At 43.5% G+C, this 18916-nt stretch overlaps 2 protein-coding genes across 2 annotated transcripts; both read left to right on the forward strand.

The window, feature by feature from the left end:
- Positions 1 to 1623: 1623 nt before the first annotated feature.
- On the forward strand, positions 1624 to 6411 carry pvalb3 (parvalbumin 3). The gene is made up of 5 exons (XM_083634735.1): positions 1624 to 1680; positions 2137 to 2203; positions 3917 to 4049; positions 5436 to 5545; positions 5990 to 6411. Exons 2-5 carry the CDS (start codon positions 2143 to 2145, stop codon positions 6013 to 6015), a joined length of 330 nt encoding a protein of 109 aa, XP_083490861.1. The 5' UTR covers positions 1624 to 1680; positions 2137 to 2142; the 3' UTR covers positions 6016 to 6411.
- A 5203-nt stretch (positions 6412 to 11614) lies between these two features.
- pvalb9 (parvalbumin 9) lies at positions 11615 to 17295 on the forward strand (the record flags this gene model as incomplete). Its single annotated transcript, XM_083635858.1, has 4 exons — positions 11615 to 11675; positions 12911 to 13043; positions 14508 to 14617; positions 17270 to 17295. The coding sequence occupies 4 exons, from the start codon at positions 11615 to 11617 to the stop codon at positions 17293 to 17295; spliced, it is 330 nt and encodes a 109-aa protein (XP_083491984.1).
- Positions 17296 to 18916: the final 1621 nt, after the last annotated feature.

The following is an 18916-nucleotide window of genomic DNA, read 5'->3' on the forward strand; positions in this document are numbered from 1 at the left end:
TTCTAATAATCCCACATTGATTTGTGAGCGGTGACATTTTAAGATCTAATCTGAAAATCGAATGCAAAGTCAAAAAGGTTTGCCGCCCCCTAAGACGGTTTTTATGCGAAGCAGAATTAGTCTCGAAAGATGTCACACACATTTACCAACTTGAAATATACAATTGTGAATGCCATGATGGGCAGATTGTGAATGCCATGATGGGCAGATTGTGAATGCCATGATGGACAGGCGACAGGCGTGCGTCACTGTCTTGAATTACTTGATAGGTTTCATTCCTGCGCTGACATATTTGTAATAGAAGCCTGATATTGAAGAAGGGCAGGAATAGTTGCTGTATCCATAACGGAGTCGTTTGAGGCGAGGGCTGACCATTCCAAAGGTTACAGGGCAAAGATTTCGCTTTTTAAAGCGTTTAACAGGAGGCGGTTCAGGGGGTTAGAAGAGGGTTCACGGAGGGAGTGGGGGTGGAAGCGCACTGCTGACATTAGTCTGAAGCTGTGACAGGGACTTGGGGAGTCATGGTCTGAAGCTGTGATGGGGACTTGGAGAGTCATGGTCTGAAGCTGTGACAGGGACTTGGGGAGTCATGGAATAGACAAGATGCAGATTGAAAACACACTTTGTTTTACACACACACTTCAGTTACACTGAACCGGTAGTAAAAGATCACTGTTTTGCAGACAGTTGAAATGTATTAGTACCGGTATTTAAATTTATATTACAGTAGTCACAGAAGCATCTCAACACCGCCACCTGCTGCAGAAATTGGTACATAGCACACCTAAAACAACTGTCTGGACAATAGTATGGACATAAGAAAATCCATGCAGGATTTTTTTTTAATGTTGACTCTGTGCCACTAGGGGGCGACTGGATGCAATACACACACACCTGAGATCACATGATCAATTACAGGATGACAGAGCCAGAAATAGTGAACAACACTTACTAATCACAAACCAATAAACATCCTCAGAGTATGGAGTTGTATTTATATTCACATACTCATCTTAATGTGTCCTACAATATTATATATGAATTTAACATTTCCCCCACAAAACCATAATACAGAATGCCATTCAGATCCAGTCGATTTGGGCCAGAAGTTAACTTTAACCCTAACTAGGGATGGGTTGCTGCATATAGGGGGAGCTGTCTTATTGTAGTCCGCCCACTAAAGGAGGAACTATGGGCTGATCAGTTTGATAATCTCACTGTAATGTTGACTTTGTGCCACTTGGGGGGGACCCAAGGGTGGAACTGCATCACTGGTGGTGGATACCTTTATTTGTTTGTTTGTTTGTTTGTTTGTTTGTTTGTTTGTTTGTTTGTTTGTTTGTTTGTTTGTGCTGTGCACAGTTTTAAACCATGCAGAACTGCTCGACCAGAGAGTGTTCCACCCAAACCAGCAGTGTATATTATTAGCCCAATGAAAGCAGTTTCGCGCAGGACTACACTACACGTACCATTTAAGCGTCATCATTTAAAATATAAATAGAACAGCTCTGAGTACTGCCACATTTTTCAATGACCACCAGGGGGTGTCTATTACATATGCCTCATATTTTTGGGTGGGTGAAGGTATATAAGCTTGTGGGCGTTGCCAAGGAGCTTACTGCAGTGCCCAGGACCATCTTGGCGAATCCACTCTAGTCTTAGAGATAGGCTAAAGATAAGGTGAGTTTCCCTGAAGACAGTCTGCTACTCAAGTCACTGAAAGTTTCAGGGCTTCAACTTCATGCAATGGGATGCAACAACGGGGGAAAGGCCCAAAAGGGCCAGATTCAAACCATCACAAGCTCAGAGTCTGGCTGTGGACTATAAGGAACCCAATGGAAACATGAGAACAGAAAAAACTGCAAGGATATTCTCTCTTTTCCCTTGGCTGGTTTGGTTTGGCATAAATTAATTTAAACGACCTTGTCTGATCATTTTGGCGCTAACAGAGAGGAACACTCACTGACAGAGATCTTTATGAAGAAGACCTATAGGCCTTTGATAACTGTCATACCTCCCAGTATTGTGAAGTAGCCTACAAAGAGGGAAGTTCAAATGGATGCCATGCTCCGATACATCAAAAAAGCTTCAGTGTGATGTGTGTGTGTGTGATGTCCTCTACTCTCCTCCCCTCAGGTCAAAATGGCATTCGCCGGTGTTCTTATCGACGCTGACATCACTGCAGCCCTTGCGGCTTGCCAAGGTACGGTAAACCCTGTTGGGATGAAAATGACACTGCCATTGCAACTGAATAGGTTACCTTTAGCCTAGATACTGTGCAGTTGACTGTGCTGGTGTGGCAGGCAGCTAGGCTGCTATTGCTGATGCAGCATCACATAACTAGGTGACAGTGACAGACACATGCACAACTCCTCCACCCTTGCATCTATTCTGCATTTAAAGCCAGGGAGGAGAAGCACGTGTACAGATTGACTTCTGTGTGACCTACAATGCAGGCCTACTGAAACATAGATAGAACATCTATTTTTTAGGGACACGATGGCACAGTGGTAGCACTGTCGCCTTACAGCTAGAAGGTCCTGGGTTCCTTTCCCACCTGGGACGCTGTGAGCGCTGTGTGGAGTGTGGAGTCTGTGTGGAGTTTGCATGTTCTTCCCGTGCCCCCTGGGGGTTTCCTTCATATAGGAACCCCTCACCAAAAACATGCAATATCCTGGTCGCTGAAGTGGTGCCTCCTCTGGTCGTTCGGGGCGCCTGTTTGGAAGGAGGGGAACTGGTTGGAATAGCGTGATCCTCCCACGTGCTACAGTATGTCCTACCGGTGAAGCTTCCCCTGTCCGGTGAAAAGAAGCGGCTGGCTACTGCCCATGTCTCGGAGGAAGCATGGAGCCAGTTTCGGCTCTCCCCAGATCAGCAGAGGGTGGAGCAGCAACCAGGATAAATAAATTAAAATTAGCGCTAATGGGGGATAAAAATGGGATAAAAAATCAGGAAAAATTTTAGAAGGAGAAAAAAACCATATTTTGCAGGAAGGCGTAGGTCAAATTTGTACCTAGGTACTGAGAAGGAAAACGTCTGCATGTAATATTTGCAGCAAAGCGTTTGTTACATTTGTGTCAGTGATCTTTGGACTTTCTACAGTATTTTGTGTCTTGTGCTTTGTTTTATTGTTATAGGCTACTGTATTCCATCATTTTGTTTTGTGATTGATTATTGAATAGTTAGATCTAGGTGATGGAGGGATATAGAAACACACCTGACTCGACTTGACGAAGTAGCCTAACATGTCAAATTGTCTTTATTAAATGTATTTGTTATTGTTAAATATAGTCAGGCTGTCTGACAGAGGGTCAGTTGTCCCAGGCCCCGAGGGGGGGGCCGGAGTGCCCTCTAATTGTCCATAAACTTCTGGAATATTTTGAAGAAAATATATTTGTGAGAACATTTAGATTGTATTTATGAGACATAAAAGCTAAATTTATTTTGTTTTTATTTCCAATTTTCACTTTCACCTATTAATTAGCCTATGTAAAAAAAAAGTTTGGTTTGGTCTGGTCTGGTCTACACTTTGCGACCCTGTAGCATTCCTGGGGACGTTGACGTCTTTAACGTATAGTCCTTTGTACGAGGAGACTCCGGTAATCTTACTAATATAATTGGGCGGCCGATTCCAGCGCGGCACACAATTGCCCAACTGCGCATGTGCGAAGTGCAGCAGGCAAGGCCGGGCGAGCACGCTGCGTCTGCGAGCCCGCGAAGTGGGCGTGACCTCGAGGGCAAACCAACGAGGCACGGTCGAAATGCACACGCCCAGCTCGCTCTTTTTCTAGTTAATAATAATAAATGATGCAGAAGGGGTGGGGCTATGGGATAATTTAAGGGCACGCTCGGGCAGCCCTGAGTATAGTAGTCCTGTAAGGGCTGTGGCTAACACGACCCCCCCCCTTCACCACAGGTGAAGGCTCCTTCAAGCACAAGGATTTCTTCGCTACGGTCGGCCTGGCCGCCAAGTCCGCTGACGATGTCAAGAAGGCCTTCGCCATCATCGACCAGGACAAGAGCGGCTTCATCGAGGAGGACGAGCTGAAGTAGGCGCCCTCACTTTGATTGACAGATGCCAACGTGAGAAGAGGCTCCGCCCTCTCATTGATTGACAGATGCCAACATGAGAAGAGGCTCTCGGGGCCTCAGCGGTGCTCAGATCAGCTTTCAGGGACTGGCCCGCAGTGAATTTACAATGATGTCAGCGCCTCCAAGCATCTGAGAAGCCAGGCGCTTGCTGTTCTCCGTGGGAGTAACTCTACGCCAGCTCTCTCCTCTGGTGTCTCATGTTATAGGCTGACATAGAGCAGAGAAGAACAGAAGAGAACAGATTAGAATAGAACAGAACCAAACAGAGCAGAGTAGAGCAGAACATAGCAGAACAGAACAGAACAGAACCAAACAGAACAGAACAGTACAAAGCAGAGCAGGACAACTTAACTTGGATGATTATATTACAACCCTTGGATTCATGAAACCTTTTCAAAACCTTTTAGATCTGGTTCTCAACGTGGCGTCCGGGGACCACCAGGGGTCCTTGAGGGGGTCCCAAATGAAGTGTTAAACTTCACCATTATTTCATTTACAAGAGATTTACAATTAGAGAATGTAGAACAAACACTTTTTTACATAATATATACTTTCCACCTGTATCTCAGGTGGAATTCTGGACAAAATCATATCTAATAATGAAAATGTCAGATTTGGGTTCAAGAGACAAAATCTTATCAAATAAGGAGCAGTGGTTCCCAACCTTAGGGTCGCGACCCTAAGTGGAGTCACCTGGAATTCAAATAGGGTCGCCTGAAATCTCAAAATTAAATAAATAAATAAACAAATAAAGAAATACAATTTTAACACCACACACAATTTAAAACTACCAAAGATGATTAGGGTCACTTGTGATCTTTTTTCTTTTTCTTTTTACTTCTGAGTTTAAAGTGATCTCAAACTCTAGATTTCAGTTTTGTTCTCTTGGGTGACACCTATGGCAATGAGTGGTATTTTGCAGGTGAGATCCAAAGAGTGTTGCATTGTGTGACATTACTAATGTCACATAATGTCACTATATACTGCAAAGGCTTCCATCAATGGACCATATAGCCTCAATCAACATTGTGTTAACTCACTATCAAGTAGATAGTGACTTTTTTTTCTTTTTTTTTAGATGAAAATCTTTGAGATTATAACTTTAAATCAGCATTATGAGCATGAAGTCAGAATTCTGAAAACAAAGTTAGAAGTCTTCTGAGGGGGGGGGGAGTATGTGACATCACTGACGATGTCACCGATGATGTCACTGATGATATTATCGACGGTGTACCGGAATTTTAATGTCTCGGGTCCCTAGATTTTTGTGACGTTAAAGTCAGGTCACGAGCCAAAAATGGTTGGGAACCCCTGAAATAGGGGTCTGTTGCTCTCATCTGCAGGCTGTTCCTGCAGAACTTCTCTGCTGGTGCCAGGGCTCTGACCGACACAGAGACCAAGGAGTTCCTCAAGGCCGGAGACTCTGACGGCGACGGCATGATTGGTGCCGATGGTGAGACAATAATTGTATTTTATTTTGATCACAACAGGAGCTTCCTCAGGGATCAGGGACACAATTCCAGGATTTTTAGATATTATGTCTTCTAATATCATCTCTACTAATATAATTGGGCATGCGCGGAGCAAGGTCGCGAAGCAAGGTCGCGCAGCGCCTGAGCTGCGTATGTGATAGTCTCATGTGGTCAGACCCACCGTCGACATCAGCAAGTTAGCGTCACGCGACGCTTAGCGTGCTGGGCTGGGCGAGCTGCGTCTGCTGAGGACAAACCCACGAGGCACGGTAGGAAAGGAGGATGATGAGAAGAAGGCAAGGTAGGAAGGAGCACTGCCAGTTCAGCAGTGTGGTGAGGGACGTTAGAAAGGTGCAGGTGCGTTTTTCTAGTTCAGATGAAGTAACAGCTATTCTTTATGTCTTTCTTTGCTCTCTCCTCTACAGAATTCGCTGCCATGATCAAGGGATAAATTACAAACTGACCAACACCTTACTGACCTCGAAAGGAACAACTTGAGCCGAAATGAACCCTTCCTCTCTCTCTCTCTGTCTCTCTGTCTCTCTCTCTCTCCCTCTCCTCAGCTCTTCACACCACTTTTATCTTTTATACACGTGACCTTTCACCCCAACCACGCTCACCCCTGCCGTCCATGATAAATGGCTACCTCTCTCTCTCTCTCTCTCTCTCTCTCTCTCTCTCTCTCTCTCTCTCTCTCTGTCTCTCTGTCTCTCTCTCTAACTCCCTCTCCTCAGCTCTTCACACCACTTTTATCTTTTATACAAGTGACCTTTCACCCCAACCATGCTCACCCCTGCCGTATGTTCTTTTTCAATAAGACACATCTGGTCATCAATAATAAACCATGAATCAGTAAATCTGTGATTTGTAACTGGTGAATAATTGTATTGCATTATTAGGGGCCTGGGGATTTTCTTCTCTGTCTCCTGGGATGATATTCATCTCTTAGTCTTCAACTATCGGTACAGATGATATCGGTACAGATGATATCGGTACAGATGATATCGGTACATATCGGTACAGATGATATTGGTAAAGGTGTAACACACTGAGAATCTAATAGCAAATTACAATACTTTCCCTTGTTCGTTCACTCCTGTTGATATGTTTATAGCCACAATTCATGACATATTCCTTTTTACAGCAGAAAAAGGCCATCCAAAAAATTAAAGAATAAAAAACAAAATCCACTGGACTTAAAATTTAAGAATTTAGGACGTTTTACCACTTATGAGGCCTCATCAGTTCTACCAAAACATTTGAAACTTTTCTAAGTCCAATGGATTTTTTTTACATCTTAAAGAGCACAGGCCCCCAGGGTATAAATATGGAGGAAAAGGTGGCATTTTATAAATGGGCGTGTGACATAACAACAGGAGTGACATCACAAGAGGATAATGTTCTGCTGGGGCTGACACAGGGATGCAAAGTCATGGAGAGTGAAAAAAGGTGACAGATACCAGGGCAGACATAAAACCACTCAGAAATCCTCATATTTTGGGCTGAAAAATGTGACTGTCACCTAAAGGTGACTATTTTGCATCCCTGTGACATCACAAAAGGTAGTTCCATGAAATGGACCAGTGCACCATGCTGGTTACAAAAACTAGTCTAAACGCAGCTATGTGTGATTGAAAAAAAAGTTTTTTCCCCCAAATCCCATTGCTATATTATACCCCTTCCACATAATGCAATGTGGTCTCCAACCTGCACCATGCCCTTTAAGCCCAGTTAAGCCAAAGTCTCACGACGAGACTGGATGCAACTTGCAACTGCTTGCAACTGCTTGCAACCAGCCCCTGTGATTTGACAATCTGAATTTCTGGCAATGCCATCAGCCAGCTGGAGTCAACATGGGTCAGTTTACACCGCTGCAACTTTTCCCTGCAACGTTCCAAAGACGTTTTTTTCTCTCATTGCGAATCATTGGTGTAAAGTGGCCTTTATGCTAGTGTCCTCTAGAGAGAAAGTGGCGTCAGCGGAGGACCAAAATGCGAGACTCATTAGCCAATGAACAGCCAGGAATGGGTCTCGCGCTACTTTTGCATGCTAGAATAAAGCTGATAATGTACAAATTGATTAAAGGGATGAAAAACCCTTTCAGAGTACAACACAAACTGTCTATTTTGCTGCAACTCGACAGTGCTGCTTAATCCAGGACCTTACTTCCTGGAACTCTTGAGAGTAAAAAACTGGTCCATTGGAGTGAATGGAGATGTCGGGACTCTTCTATCTACACTGCTCTGCTTTATGCAACCCCACCTGACCCCACCCCAATTCCCCAGCATTTCCCAACTCCTCCTCTTTATCCCCCTCTCATCCCACATGTTGCAGACATAGTGCCTTCAATTGGATGCCCCTGCGCTGGCATGAAGCAACCACAAGGTGGAGTATCTAATCTGGCAACAGGTAAAAGAGGTTTCAGGTGGAGGATGGATTGCCACAGCAAACCCCCCTAGGAGTCTGGCAATTAATTTGTCTGTCTATTTTCTGAGCATGTTGCCCATATAGGCATCAAATTACCTCACGGGATTCCGAGAAATATTTTTGCTTTTTGCAGTGGAGAGAAACCGGCCATAAAGTGTGAAGTCAGAGGTTGATGCGGTGTGAACTGAAGGTTTGGCTGTAATGAGATTGTGTCCCTTTGGTCCTCGTTACAAAAAAAAGCCGTTCCCTAGTCTAATGTATTAGTGCTGACTGGCTCCATCAGAGAGACACCACACTGCTGCGTCAGACGCTTTGAATCGCCCTTGAAAAGCCTTTTTTAGAAAGCACAACCCTCCAGTTTAGGCTGGCTGCTTACCACCCCCCCAACCCACCACCACCACCTTCACGCACCACCAGCCCTCACCTTCACAATAGGCCAGGGGGGACTTGTGTGTGTGTGTGTGTGTGTGTGTGTGTGTGTGTGTGTGTGTGTGTGTGTGTGTGTGTGTGTGTGTGTATGTACAGTATGTGTGTGTGTGTGTGTGTGTGTATCATTTCTGCATAGAGGAAATCCACCCCTGCTCCATAAAATAACCATTTAGCAAAACAAAATAGCCAGAAGGTTTAACACCCTTGCTTCTGTTGGGTCGGTCACCTATAGATCGTGATGATCTAAGATGGTCTGTCTAGAGATGTTATAGAGACAGACCAAGTAATCGACCTATCTGTGTGATATTTAAAGCAATAGTTCACTCCTAAAAAGGAAAATTCTGCCATCATCTACTCATCATCATTCCAGCTGAAACACTCGCCCTTTCTCACTCCGAAGTCCGAACTCATCTCGGAGCACCGCTTTGTCACACGTCTTTTGCGTTTGAGGTACCGCGCCCCGGAGCCTAGAGCATTTTATGGAACGCACCACGGGCAGATCGTTAAAAAGCGCTCCGCAGAGCCGAGCGGAGTGGTGCATTTCATAAAACGCTCTGGGCTCCGAGGCGCGTTACCTCAAATGCAAAAGGCGCGTGACAAAGCGGTGCTCTGAGACGAGTCCGGAGTGAGAACGTTTTGGAAACACAGGTGAAGTTTGTCCAGTGTGATTATTTTTGGAATTCTCTGGTCCCCATTGACTTCAGTTGTTTGGAGAAGTGTGTTATTATGGATTAACAAAGTTCACCTTTCATTTGGCATGAAGGTGAATAGATGATGACAGAATTTTCATTTTTGGGCGAACTATTCCTTTAATATAAGATTACTGTAAAATGAGGATAAGAATGCCTCTCTCTCTGCATGCTGCAAGGTGAGAGAGAGGGGAGCATAGACTTATAGAAAGTGAAAGGGGGGGAGATGAGAGAGAGGGTGAGGCAGGAAAAGGTGATTGGACAAATCAAAAACCATAGTTATGACAGAGAGAGAGGGAGCATTGTATCCAGAGGCAGAGAGAGAGCATCATATCCAGAGAGAGAGCATCATATCCAGAGAGAGAGAGAGAGAGAGAGAGAGAGAGCATCTTATCCAGAAAGAGAGAGAGAGAGCATCATATCCAGAGAGAGAGAGCATCATATCCAGAGAGAGAGAGAGAGCATCATATCCAGAAAGAGAGAGAGAGCATCATATCCAGAGAGAGAGAGAGCATCATATCCAGAGAGAGAGAGAGAGCATCATATCCAGAGAGAGAGAGCATCATATCCAGAGAGAGAGAGAGAGCATCATATCCAGAGAGAGAGAGCATCATATCCAGAGAGAGAGAGAGAGCATCATATCCAGAGAGAGAGAGCATCATATCCAGAAAGAGAGAGAGAGAGCATCATATCCAGAGAGAGAGAGCATCATATCCAGAGAGAGAGAGCGAGCATCATATCCAGAGAGAGAGAGAGCATCATATCCAGAGAGAGAGAGAGAGCATCATATCCAGAAAGAGAGAGCATCATATCCAGAGAGAGAGAGAGAGAGCATCATATCCAGAGAGAGAGAGAGCATCATATCCAGAGAGAGAGAGAGCATCATATCCAGAGAGAGAGAGAGAGCATCATATCCAGAGAGAGAGAAAGAGAGAGAGAGAGAGAGAGAGAGAGAGAGAGAGCATCTTATCCAGAAAGAGAGAGCATCATATCCAGAGAGAGAGAGCATCATATCCAGAGAGAGAGCATCATATCCAGAGAGAGGGAGAGCATAATATCCAGAGAGAGAGAGAGAGAGAGAGCATCATATCCAGAGAGAGAGAGAGAGAGAGAGAGCATCATATCCAGAGAGAGAGAGAGCATCATATCCAGAGAGAGAGAGAGAGAGAGAGAGAGAGAGAGCAAGAGAGAGATCATCATATCCAGAGAGAGAGAGCATCATATCCAGAGAGAGAGAGAGCATCATATCCAGAGAGAGAGAGAGAGAGAGAGAGAGAGAGAGAGAGCATCATATCCAGAGAGAGAGAGAGAGAGCATCATATCCAGGTGTATGAGAGCGGATGTAAACAGTAAAGGTTAATTGGGCAGGTAAGGGAACACGAGACGGAGCTGGCTGCTGTGAGAATTTGATCCGCGGACAGGTAACCCTGCCGGCTCACCCACCTCATCCACCCGGGCCTATATAAGTGTCGGCCGGCTGTCAGCCTCCACCAAAGAGCCTTACCCCCTGCTGATTTGGACCCGACGGGACAGAAACCCAAACACCGGTGAGTACGCTGCATGGGAACCTTTCAGTGCAGGTGTGATCGGGTACACCTGCACATTACACACTCTCACTCTTATATGGATTTGATTGATTAGTAGCCTAATATAATGCAATAAGTGTACATTAAATCAGGGTTAGTTCATGCTTAATAAGCACTTAAGTAACAGTTAATTAATGTGTTAATGTTAACTAAGGTATAGTGGTTGGGTTGAGGCATGAAGTCACTGAGATAAGCAAGCTTACACTCAAGGCTGTTACGGGTTAGTTAAGCAGGTTAGTTTGTGCTTATTAAGCATTAGTTAATGCATATCAATGCATTTTTTATTATTTGATCATCTTGATCAGTTTTTAACTGTAAAGTAAGAGGGAACATTGATGTAAATTTCTTTTTCTGCTCTTTCTAATTTGGCTATAAGGCCTATGATGACAAAATACCACAAGATCACTTTAACACTAAAGTAATGTATGGCACATGCCAGTACCTTGCCACATTATTAACGAGTTTTATGTGGAAGGCTGGTGTATATATAGCATCAGCAATTAACAGGCCCCATGCACAGTCCATGTAAAATCTGATCAGGAAGCGCGATTACAGGCAGGGATAACTTGACTTTAGCAGATTTATCTATCTATCTATCTATCTATCTATCTATCTATCTATCTATCTATCTATCTATCTATCTATCTATCTATCTCTTACTCGCTCTCGCTCTCTCCCTCTCTCTCTCTCTCTCTCTCTATATATATATATATATATATTATATCCAGTGTGAAACCAAGATTCAGCACCAGCATGCCTGAGATTAACTTGATGATGATGTGGAAAGATGATGGAGAGATGGTAGAGGGAGAGAGAGAGAGCAAAAGAGAGAGAGAAGTAGATTGAGGCAGAGAGAGAGGGAGTGACAGAGAGAGACTGAATAATTTACCATGCTCTTCTTTCACCCTACAGGATTAATATGTCATTCACTTCTATCCTTTCGGCTGATGCCATTGACAAAGCTGTCAAGGACTGTACAGGTGAGTTCTGCTGCATGTGGCATCTCCCTCTGATGCAAACACACAGACAACTAGAAGAAGAGTGCATACTGTACCTCCGTCAAGGCCAATTAGTCCAATCTGATATGATATGCAAATTTCGGGAGTCTGATCGGATCCACTCCGACAATTTAATGGGTTCTTCCTTGGCCCATATGCTACACCCTTCCACCAAGTTTCATGAATATCGGGCCAGTAGTTTCCCCGTAATCCTGCTAACAGACTGCTATAGCGCCACGTATGGGTGAAATTACACCACATTTCTCATGCTACCTTAGAGTTGAACCATACACAGGTGTAGGCTACCACATTTGGTCAAGGTGGACCAAAGCGTTCTTGAGTTATAACAATTTGTGTACATTAGGCCCTGCCTATAACAAAGTTTGAAAGCCAGTTATATATACCGGTATATTTTTTTTAAACTGCTTGATAACCTTTGTGCAGGACAGTCCAGACATGCAGTGAGCCCAAATTGGTAGAGTGAATTTTTTTTGAGAAATAGCTAAATAAATAAATAATAATGAAAAAAATGAAAAAAAAAATGATAATAATCATAATAATCATAATAATCATAATAATCATAATAATAAGTTGAAAATGGTGGAAAAACATGTGGCGGAAATGGGCTTGGCCTCCAGATACAGCTTGACCCAAGGAAGACAACAGTAAAGGAATTGTGTTTTGATGATTTACACCCACCATTTAAAATGTAAAATGTTGCTGGTAGTACAGGGGTTTTCAAACTGTGTTCCCCTCAGAGAACATAAATATAGACCCCAATTATTATTGCCATTACTACTATTATTGTTGTATGCTCCTCATAACAGCTCATAACAACGAGTTCCCAAAATGTTGTAAACATCTTTATCCTATATTCTTTAAGATTTTAAAACGTCTTTATCCTTCTTTTATATCTTCTTTTAAACAGTAGAGCGGCCAATCTGTAGATGCGTAATAACCCAAGGATGACAGAGGCAAAACAATTATTTCCATTCTATGACTTGCAGTTCAGAAGTTGTGGACCAAAACCAAAGAGGGCTATAATAGCGCACGATGAGGTCAATTCAGAGCCATGCCAAATTTGAAAGGGTCCTTCCTTGGCCCGATGCTACCCTTCTACCAAGTTGCATGAAAATTGGTGCAGTATTCCATAATCATGTTCACAAACAAACAGTCACACGCTCTTTTAATCCTGGCATCTCCTCATGATCTTCCAGCTCCAGACTCATTCAACCACAAGAAGTTCTTCCAGGTGTGTGGCCTGTCCACAAAGTCTCCCAAGGAGATCAAAGATGTCTTCGCGCTCCTGGATGACGACCACAACGGCTCCATCGATGAGGGAGAGCTCAAGTATGTGAAACAACGATACTGAGACGTGATAAACCTAAAGACCTCACTGGGATAGGCCTATTAGAGTACCGCAAGGATGATGCATTTTTGTAGGCTCACCCAGAAGTTCCTGCACTTCCTGGTTCCTACCTACGTGTAAAGTTCAATAGGATTTTTGAATGGGAATTTCCGTTAAATGCTTGAAATAAGATCTGCGGTGGTTCACGAAGGTTTATGAAACAGCGAACTTTGTGTTCAGCAAGATCAGCTCAATGAGCAAGATAATCATCATCTTTTGTGACTTTTGAAACATTTTCTGAAAATCCTGTTTATGCATTTACCCTTCGGAAATCAGAAAAGTGGTCCTCATTTGTGAAGATGATCTTGCTGAACACAAAGTTGGCTGTTTCATAAACGTTTGTTAACCACAGACGTTATTTTAAGCATTTCACCAAAATTCCCACACACAAAAAATCCCATTGACTTTTTCACGTAAGTGCTAACATCCAGGTCTTCCAGACCACAATGGAAATAAGTCTATTGTTTATTGTGTTATACTTGTCAATTTAAGCAGACATGCATGTTTGACTATGCCTATCTTGCTTATATTGTTGAATAAACTAAACTAAAATATATAGATATGACACCCAATAGCTTCCTTTTTGCAATATACCCACATGCTATTTTTCATTTTTACTGCAATCAATGTAATTTACATAAAACATTATTTGTAATGTGTTATAGAGCCTAGTGTGTGTGTGTGTGTGTGTGTGTGTGTGTGTGTGTGTGTGTGTGAGCGTGTGTGTGTGTGTGCGTGTGCGTGCATGTGTGTATGTGTGTGTGTGTCTGCGCACACACGTGTGCACATGTGTGTGTCTGTGTGTGTGTGTGTGTGTGTATGTGTGTGTGCGTGAGCTTGTGTCGGTGTGTGTGTGCGTGAGCGCGCGCGTGTGTGTGTATGTGTGTGTGCGTGTGTGTGCGCGTGTGTATATGTGTGACAGAGAGAGAGAGTTATGAGATTTAGCAGAATCACACCACTCCTGGGATGCGTCATTACGCCGTCTCCTAATATACGTGCACAGTGTCATTGTGTTATATAATTCACCTTTATGTAATAAGCTGGGAAATTTAGAAATTCACCTTTTTCACAGCAGCCATTTTCTGTCTCAAAGGCAGGAAGTAACACAGGTGCAGGCAAAACATTAGAGTTTGCAACTTCCAATCCATTTAGGAGGTGTTCCAGTGCCGGGGCCCTCGTTAATGTTTTGGTTGCACCTCTGTTACTTCATGCCTTTGAGACACTAAATGGCTGCTGTGAAAAAGGCTAATTGTTCAGAATCAGAATTGCTGCATGTTTGCTTTGCATGTGCATTCCTAGGAAATTAACAAGCATGTGCATTTCTCTGTGTGTGTGTGTGTGTGTGTGTGTGTGTGTGTGTGTGTGTGTGTGTGTGTGTGTGTGTGTGTGTGTGTGTGTGTGTCCAGGACCTTCCTGCAGCGGTTTGTCCCCGGGGCGCGGCTACTGACTGACGCAGAAGCCAAGGCCTTCATCCAGGCGTGTGACGATGACGGCGACGGGCAGATCGGAGCAGAGGGTCAGTGTCTGCATTTCTCACACTGGACTTTTGCTTATACAAACGTCTATTGGAGACACACAGAGATAATCTCATTGGTTGGGTTCAACCTCAGTGGGCGTGGGCGGGGCCAAGAACACTGATTTCGCAATACTGGCTCTGAAATTGTTAGATGGTAATGTGTTCCCCCTTCTTCTTCTTCTTCTTCTTCTTCTTCTTCTTCTTCTTCTTCTTCTTCTTCTTCTTCTTCTTCTTCTTCTTCTTCTTTCTTCTTTCTTCTTTCTTCTTCTTCTTGGGCCTATTGTTTTCATAGAGGCTATGGATTCTTTTATTTTTCAGGCACTTTTGCATCGGCCTACTTCAATTTCTCTAACATAAAATCTCATGAAACCTTCAATTATCTACCTAAGCTTTATTGTCATTTTGTCAGCAATCATCTGCTGAACATTGTTGTAAACATCAGTTTATGGCTCCACCATTGAAGTGTAACTCAATTAATGAGATTATGTCTGTCTCCATCAACTCTGCCTCTGAAAATGTTTTCGCATAACAAAAACTCCAATCAAAAAGAAGAATGGTGTTGTAGTTTGCCAGGCCCAATTAGCTAACTTTTACTCCGAAATGCTGTGGTTTTTGGGCTCCACGAATTGAGGTTTAAGCAACCAATGAGATTATTTCTGCCTCCAGAGAAACGTTTGTATAACTAAAACTACAATCAGACCAAATTAGGACAGATAGAATAGAGATATGCAGGCTAGGTGCATTATGGAGCCCTACTAGCAAGACAGAAGATGATCTCTTATCGCTTCAAACCCACAGCAGCAGTCAAAAAATATCACAATTCTCTCAGTAGCAAGAGCTCTTATCCCATATATTTGCTGGAAAACACTAATCAGTGTCATCACATCACGCTGCCTCAGGCTTAACCTCATTTTAGTCTCAAATCCTCACACACACACACACACACACACACACACACACACACACACACACACACGTTCAAAACCTCAATTTTGTGTCAAATCCTTAAGAAAAATGTTGACAAAGTGAGTCAGCGGTTCAGTTCTGCATTCATTTTTCTCTTTAATGTTATTATGTTTGAGTGCATTCATGGCATTGTGCTGATTAATCATGTACACGTATATTAGCACAAGCAACTTTGTATCGTTTGTAGAAGAAGCAACTTTCACTTGAATGATGTTTTAATAGCCATATGCCATAGGCTCATATTGACGTCAGGTTGAGCCATAGGGTGCCACGTGGACCAGCAGCTCTATAAGTCACTGGTTGGTTGGTTGGTCGGTCGGTCCACAAAAGGTTCACTCCTTTAGCGGGCACAGTTTTTGCCCTAGGAGGCTGAAACTTGCCATGGAGGCCAAGTCTGTTTGTGTGTGTGTGTGTTTGTGTCTGTGTGTGTGTGTGTGTGTGTGTGTGTGTGTGTGTGTGTGTGTGTGTGTGTGTGTGTGTGTGTGTGTGTGTGTGTGTGAAATAGGGCGCTGTGTGTGTGTGGGGGGGGGGGGGTTGAAATGCAGGGTGGAAGAGGCAGAGTAGGGTGGGCTGCCCCTGCCATCCTACATTTCGGAAATTTGCATATGTGGTCACAGCTATTGTGAATTGGCGCTTGTTTTAAAACCGGTGTAGAAAGAATAGAATAGAATAGAATAGAATAGATAGCAGAAAATGAATAAAAATTACATAACATAACATGACCTCAAGATGGCGCTTTAGGCCTAAATGTTCCCATTGTCCATACATTAGCAATATCTGGGCTGAGCTGCCTTCCTTGCATAACAGGATCAAGGATTTGGTCGATCCAAAGAGTATGATTTCAGTCCTCTTTTTATTTTTATTTTTATTTTTATTTTTTCAAACTACGGATATAGCCTTCTCCATGTCAAGCGTGCAGGGAAAGGCTGAATTAGGCAGTTATACTACAATGAAGACGACCGCATTACTTGAGCTCCTAATGGCCCACGATTTGGTCAAGATCCCATGTCAAGATTATACATAAGGTCGGGGGGTACGGTGGTGCAGTGGTAAGCGCTGTCGCCTCACAGCTCGAAGGTCCTGGGTTTGATTCCCACCTGGGATGCTGTGAACGCTGAAGGAATGCGTGCCCTTCCGCATGTCCTCGAGTGCCCACCGCCCGGGTGGGGTCGTCAAAAGGGCCTTTCTGTGTGGAGTTTGTATGTTCTCCCCGTGCCTCCCGGGGCTTTCCTTCATATAGGAACCCCCTTCACCAAAACATGCAATATCCCGGTTGCTAATGTGATTCCTCCTCTGGTCGTTAAGGGCGCCTGTTCAGAGGGACGGGAACTGGTTGGAATAGCGTGAACCTCCCACGTGCTATGTCCTACCGGTGAAGCTTCCCCTGCCCTGTCAGGTGAAAAGAAGCGGCTGGCTAACTGCCCATGTCTCGGAGGAAGCATGGAGCCAGTTTCGGCTCTCCCCAGATCGACAGAGGGTGGAGTAGCAACCAGGATAAATAAATAAATTAGCACTAATGGGGGATACAAAATGGGATAAAAAATCGGGGGGGGGGGGGGTAAAAGATTATACATAAGGTCGAAATTTCACCGATTCTGTGAAATAAAAAATAAAAAAACATCAAAAGCAGTGTTTTATTTTGCAATTATGTTTTCAGAGCTAACCCGAATATGTTTCTCCCTCTAGAATTCCAGACTTTGGTCCTGTCCTGAGTTCTGCAGGAGGAGAAGAGAGTGCTCAAGTCTTCAGGTCTTCTTCCCTCTGGATGTCTCCAGATCCCCTGGCCAGCTTTCTTTGATTTTCTGCCCTACAATTCTGCGTGCTTGAATTGTTTTTAAATGACCTTTTTGCTAATTTAGAAGACAATCCCCTTTTTAATCGGCCTGTATCTGAGTATCTTTGTCCATGTTTTTCTGTTCTGTGCTCAACCCCCCACCTCACCACTGACAATGAATGAGACAAATAAATAAACATGTGGAAACATACACACTGCCTCTTTATGCTCATTCTATAGCCTATTAGATCAGTAGTATATTGCAGCTGTAGAGCAGCAGAAATGCGTGAAGGACTGTGTTCAATTCCTTGAGATGTTACTCATTTCATTTGGCCACTTTACTGCACTGCCATTGCAGCAGTGGAGGGGGATTTTTGTAATGAACAAAGAAAACAGTCGGGGTACATAGTATATATAATCCTACTACTTACATGTTTGAGGTTAAATTAAATTGAACCTAGATTACATATAAAACCAGGTGATAAATGCAAAAAGTGTAGACTGGTATTGTGTATTTATGGATATCAATGAACCCATTGCGTTTACTTGAGTGATGTTAGAGGTTCACGTAACTTTTAGAGACAAATGTGGTTTCATGTTGATGACAATCTTGCTATTGATTACGGATTACAGTATCTCGCAAATAATTTCAAATGATGACGATAATGGTCTATCATTCAATAAATCATTTACCAAAGAATAACCATTAGTTTCAGTCAATACTGTATTTCCCCCTCATAGCTCAATAAGGATGTCTTTGCATGATCTATAAGTCAAGTCAAGTCACATTTATTTGTATAGCCCTAATTCACAACAAGCATGTCTCAGAGGGCTTCACAGAGAATACGTCTAGCTAAATGTACTATAACAGTGGTCCTCGCCCTTTTCATGTAAAGGACCCTTGAACTGAAATAAATTAGACCACAAACGCCCATTTGATAGATTTTGTCCCAAAGTCCCACATCTGATAAGATTTTTGCTTTTAGTTATTTCATTAGTGTATGAAACCCATGACCAAAGTAAACCGCTTTTTGCTGGGGAACACCCCCCCCTCCCCCCCCCCCCCCCCCCCCCCCTGCCCCCCGGAACCCCCTCAAAGGACCACTGGGGGTCCCGGACCCCACTTTGAGAACCACAGATCTATAAAGTAGGGGCAAGAACATTTGTGGTGAAACTTTAGCAAGGGACTGAATGTGCAGAATAAAGTTACAAATGACCACAGCCTCTCGATGTCTCTCTCTGTCAAAGGTCTCCCTTCTAGAGTTTCTGCTGACTGAATTTGCCCAGCACACAAGGCAGAGGACAAGATCAGAAGATTCCTCATCATTCATTGCTGTCAGACTCAGATCTAAAAGCAGTTTTCCTTGTAGGTTTCCTTGTAGACTTCAGGGAATCGGTTCACCGTTTGCACTAAAAATGCCTAATAGGTCAATAATGGATTGATAGGAGGGGATTGCATCAGTTTCTTTAAGTACCCAGTGTATATTACCACCACCATCAAGTGGTTCACAGGCCATGCCAAAGATTCTTACACAAACCCTACCAAACAGGAGAGTGCC

Source organism: Poromitra crassiceps, assembly GCF_964638095.1.
Source record: "Poromitra crassiceps genome assembly, chromosome: 4".
Classification (NCBI taxonomy): Eukaryota; Metazoa; Chordata; class Actinopteri; order Beryciformes; family Melamphaidae; genus Poromitra; species Poromitra crassiceps.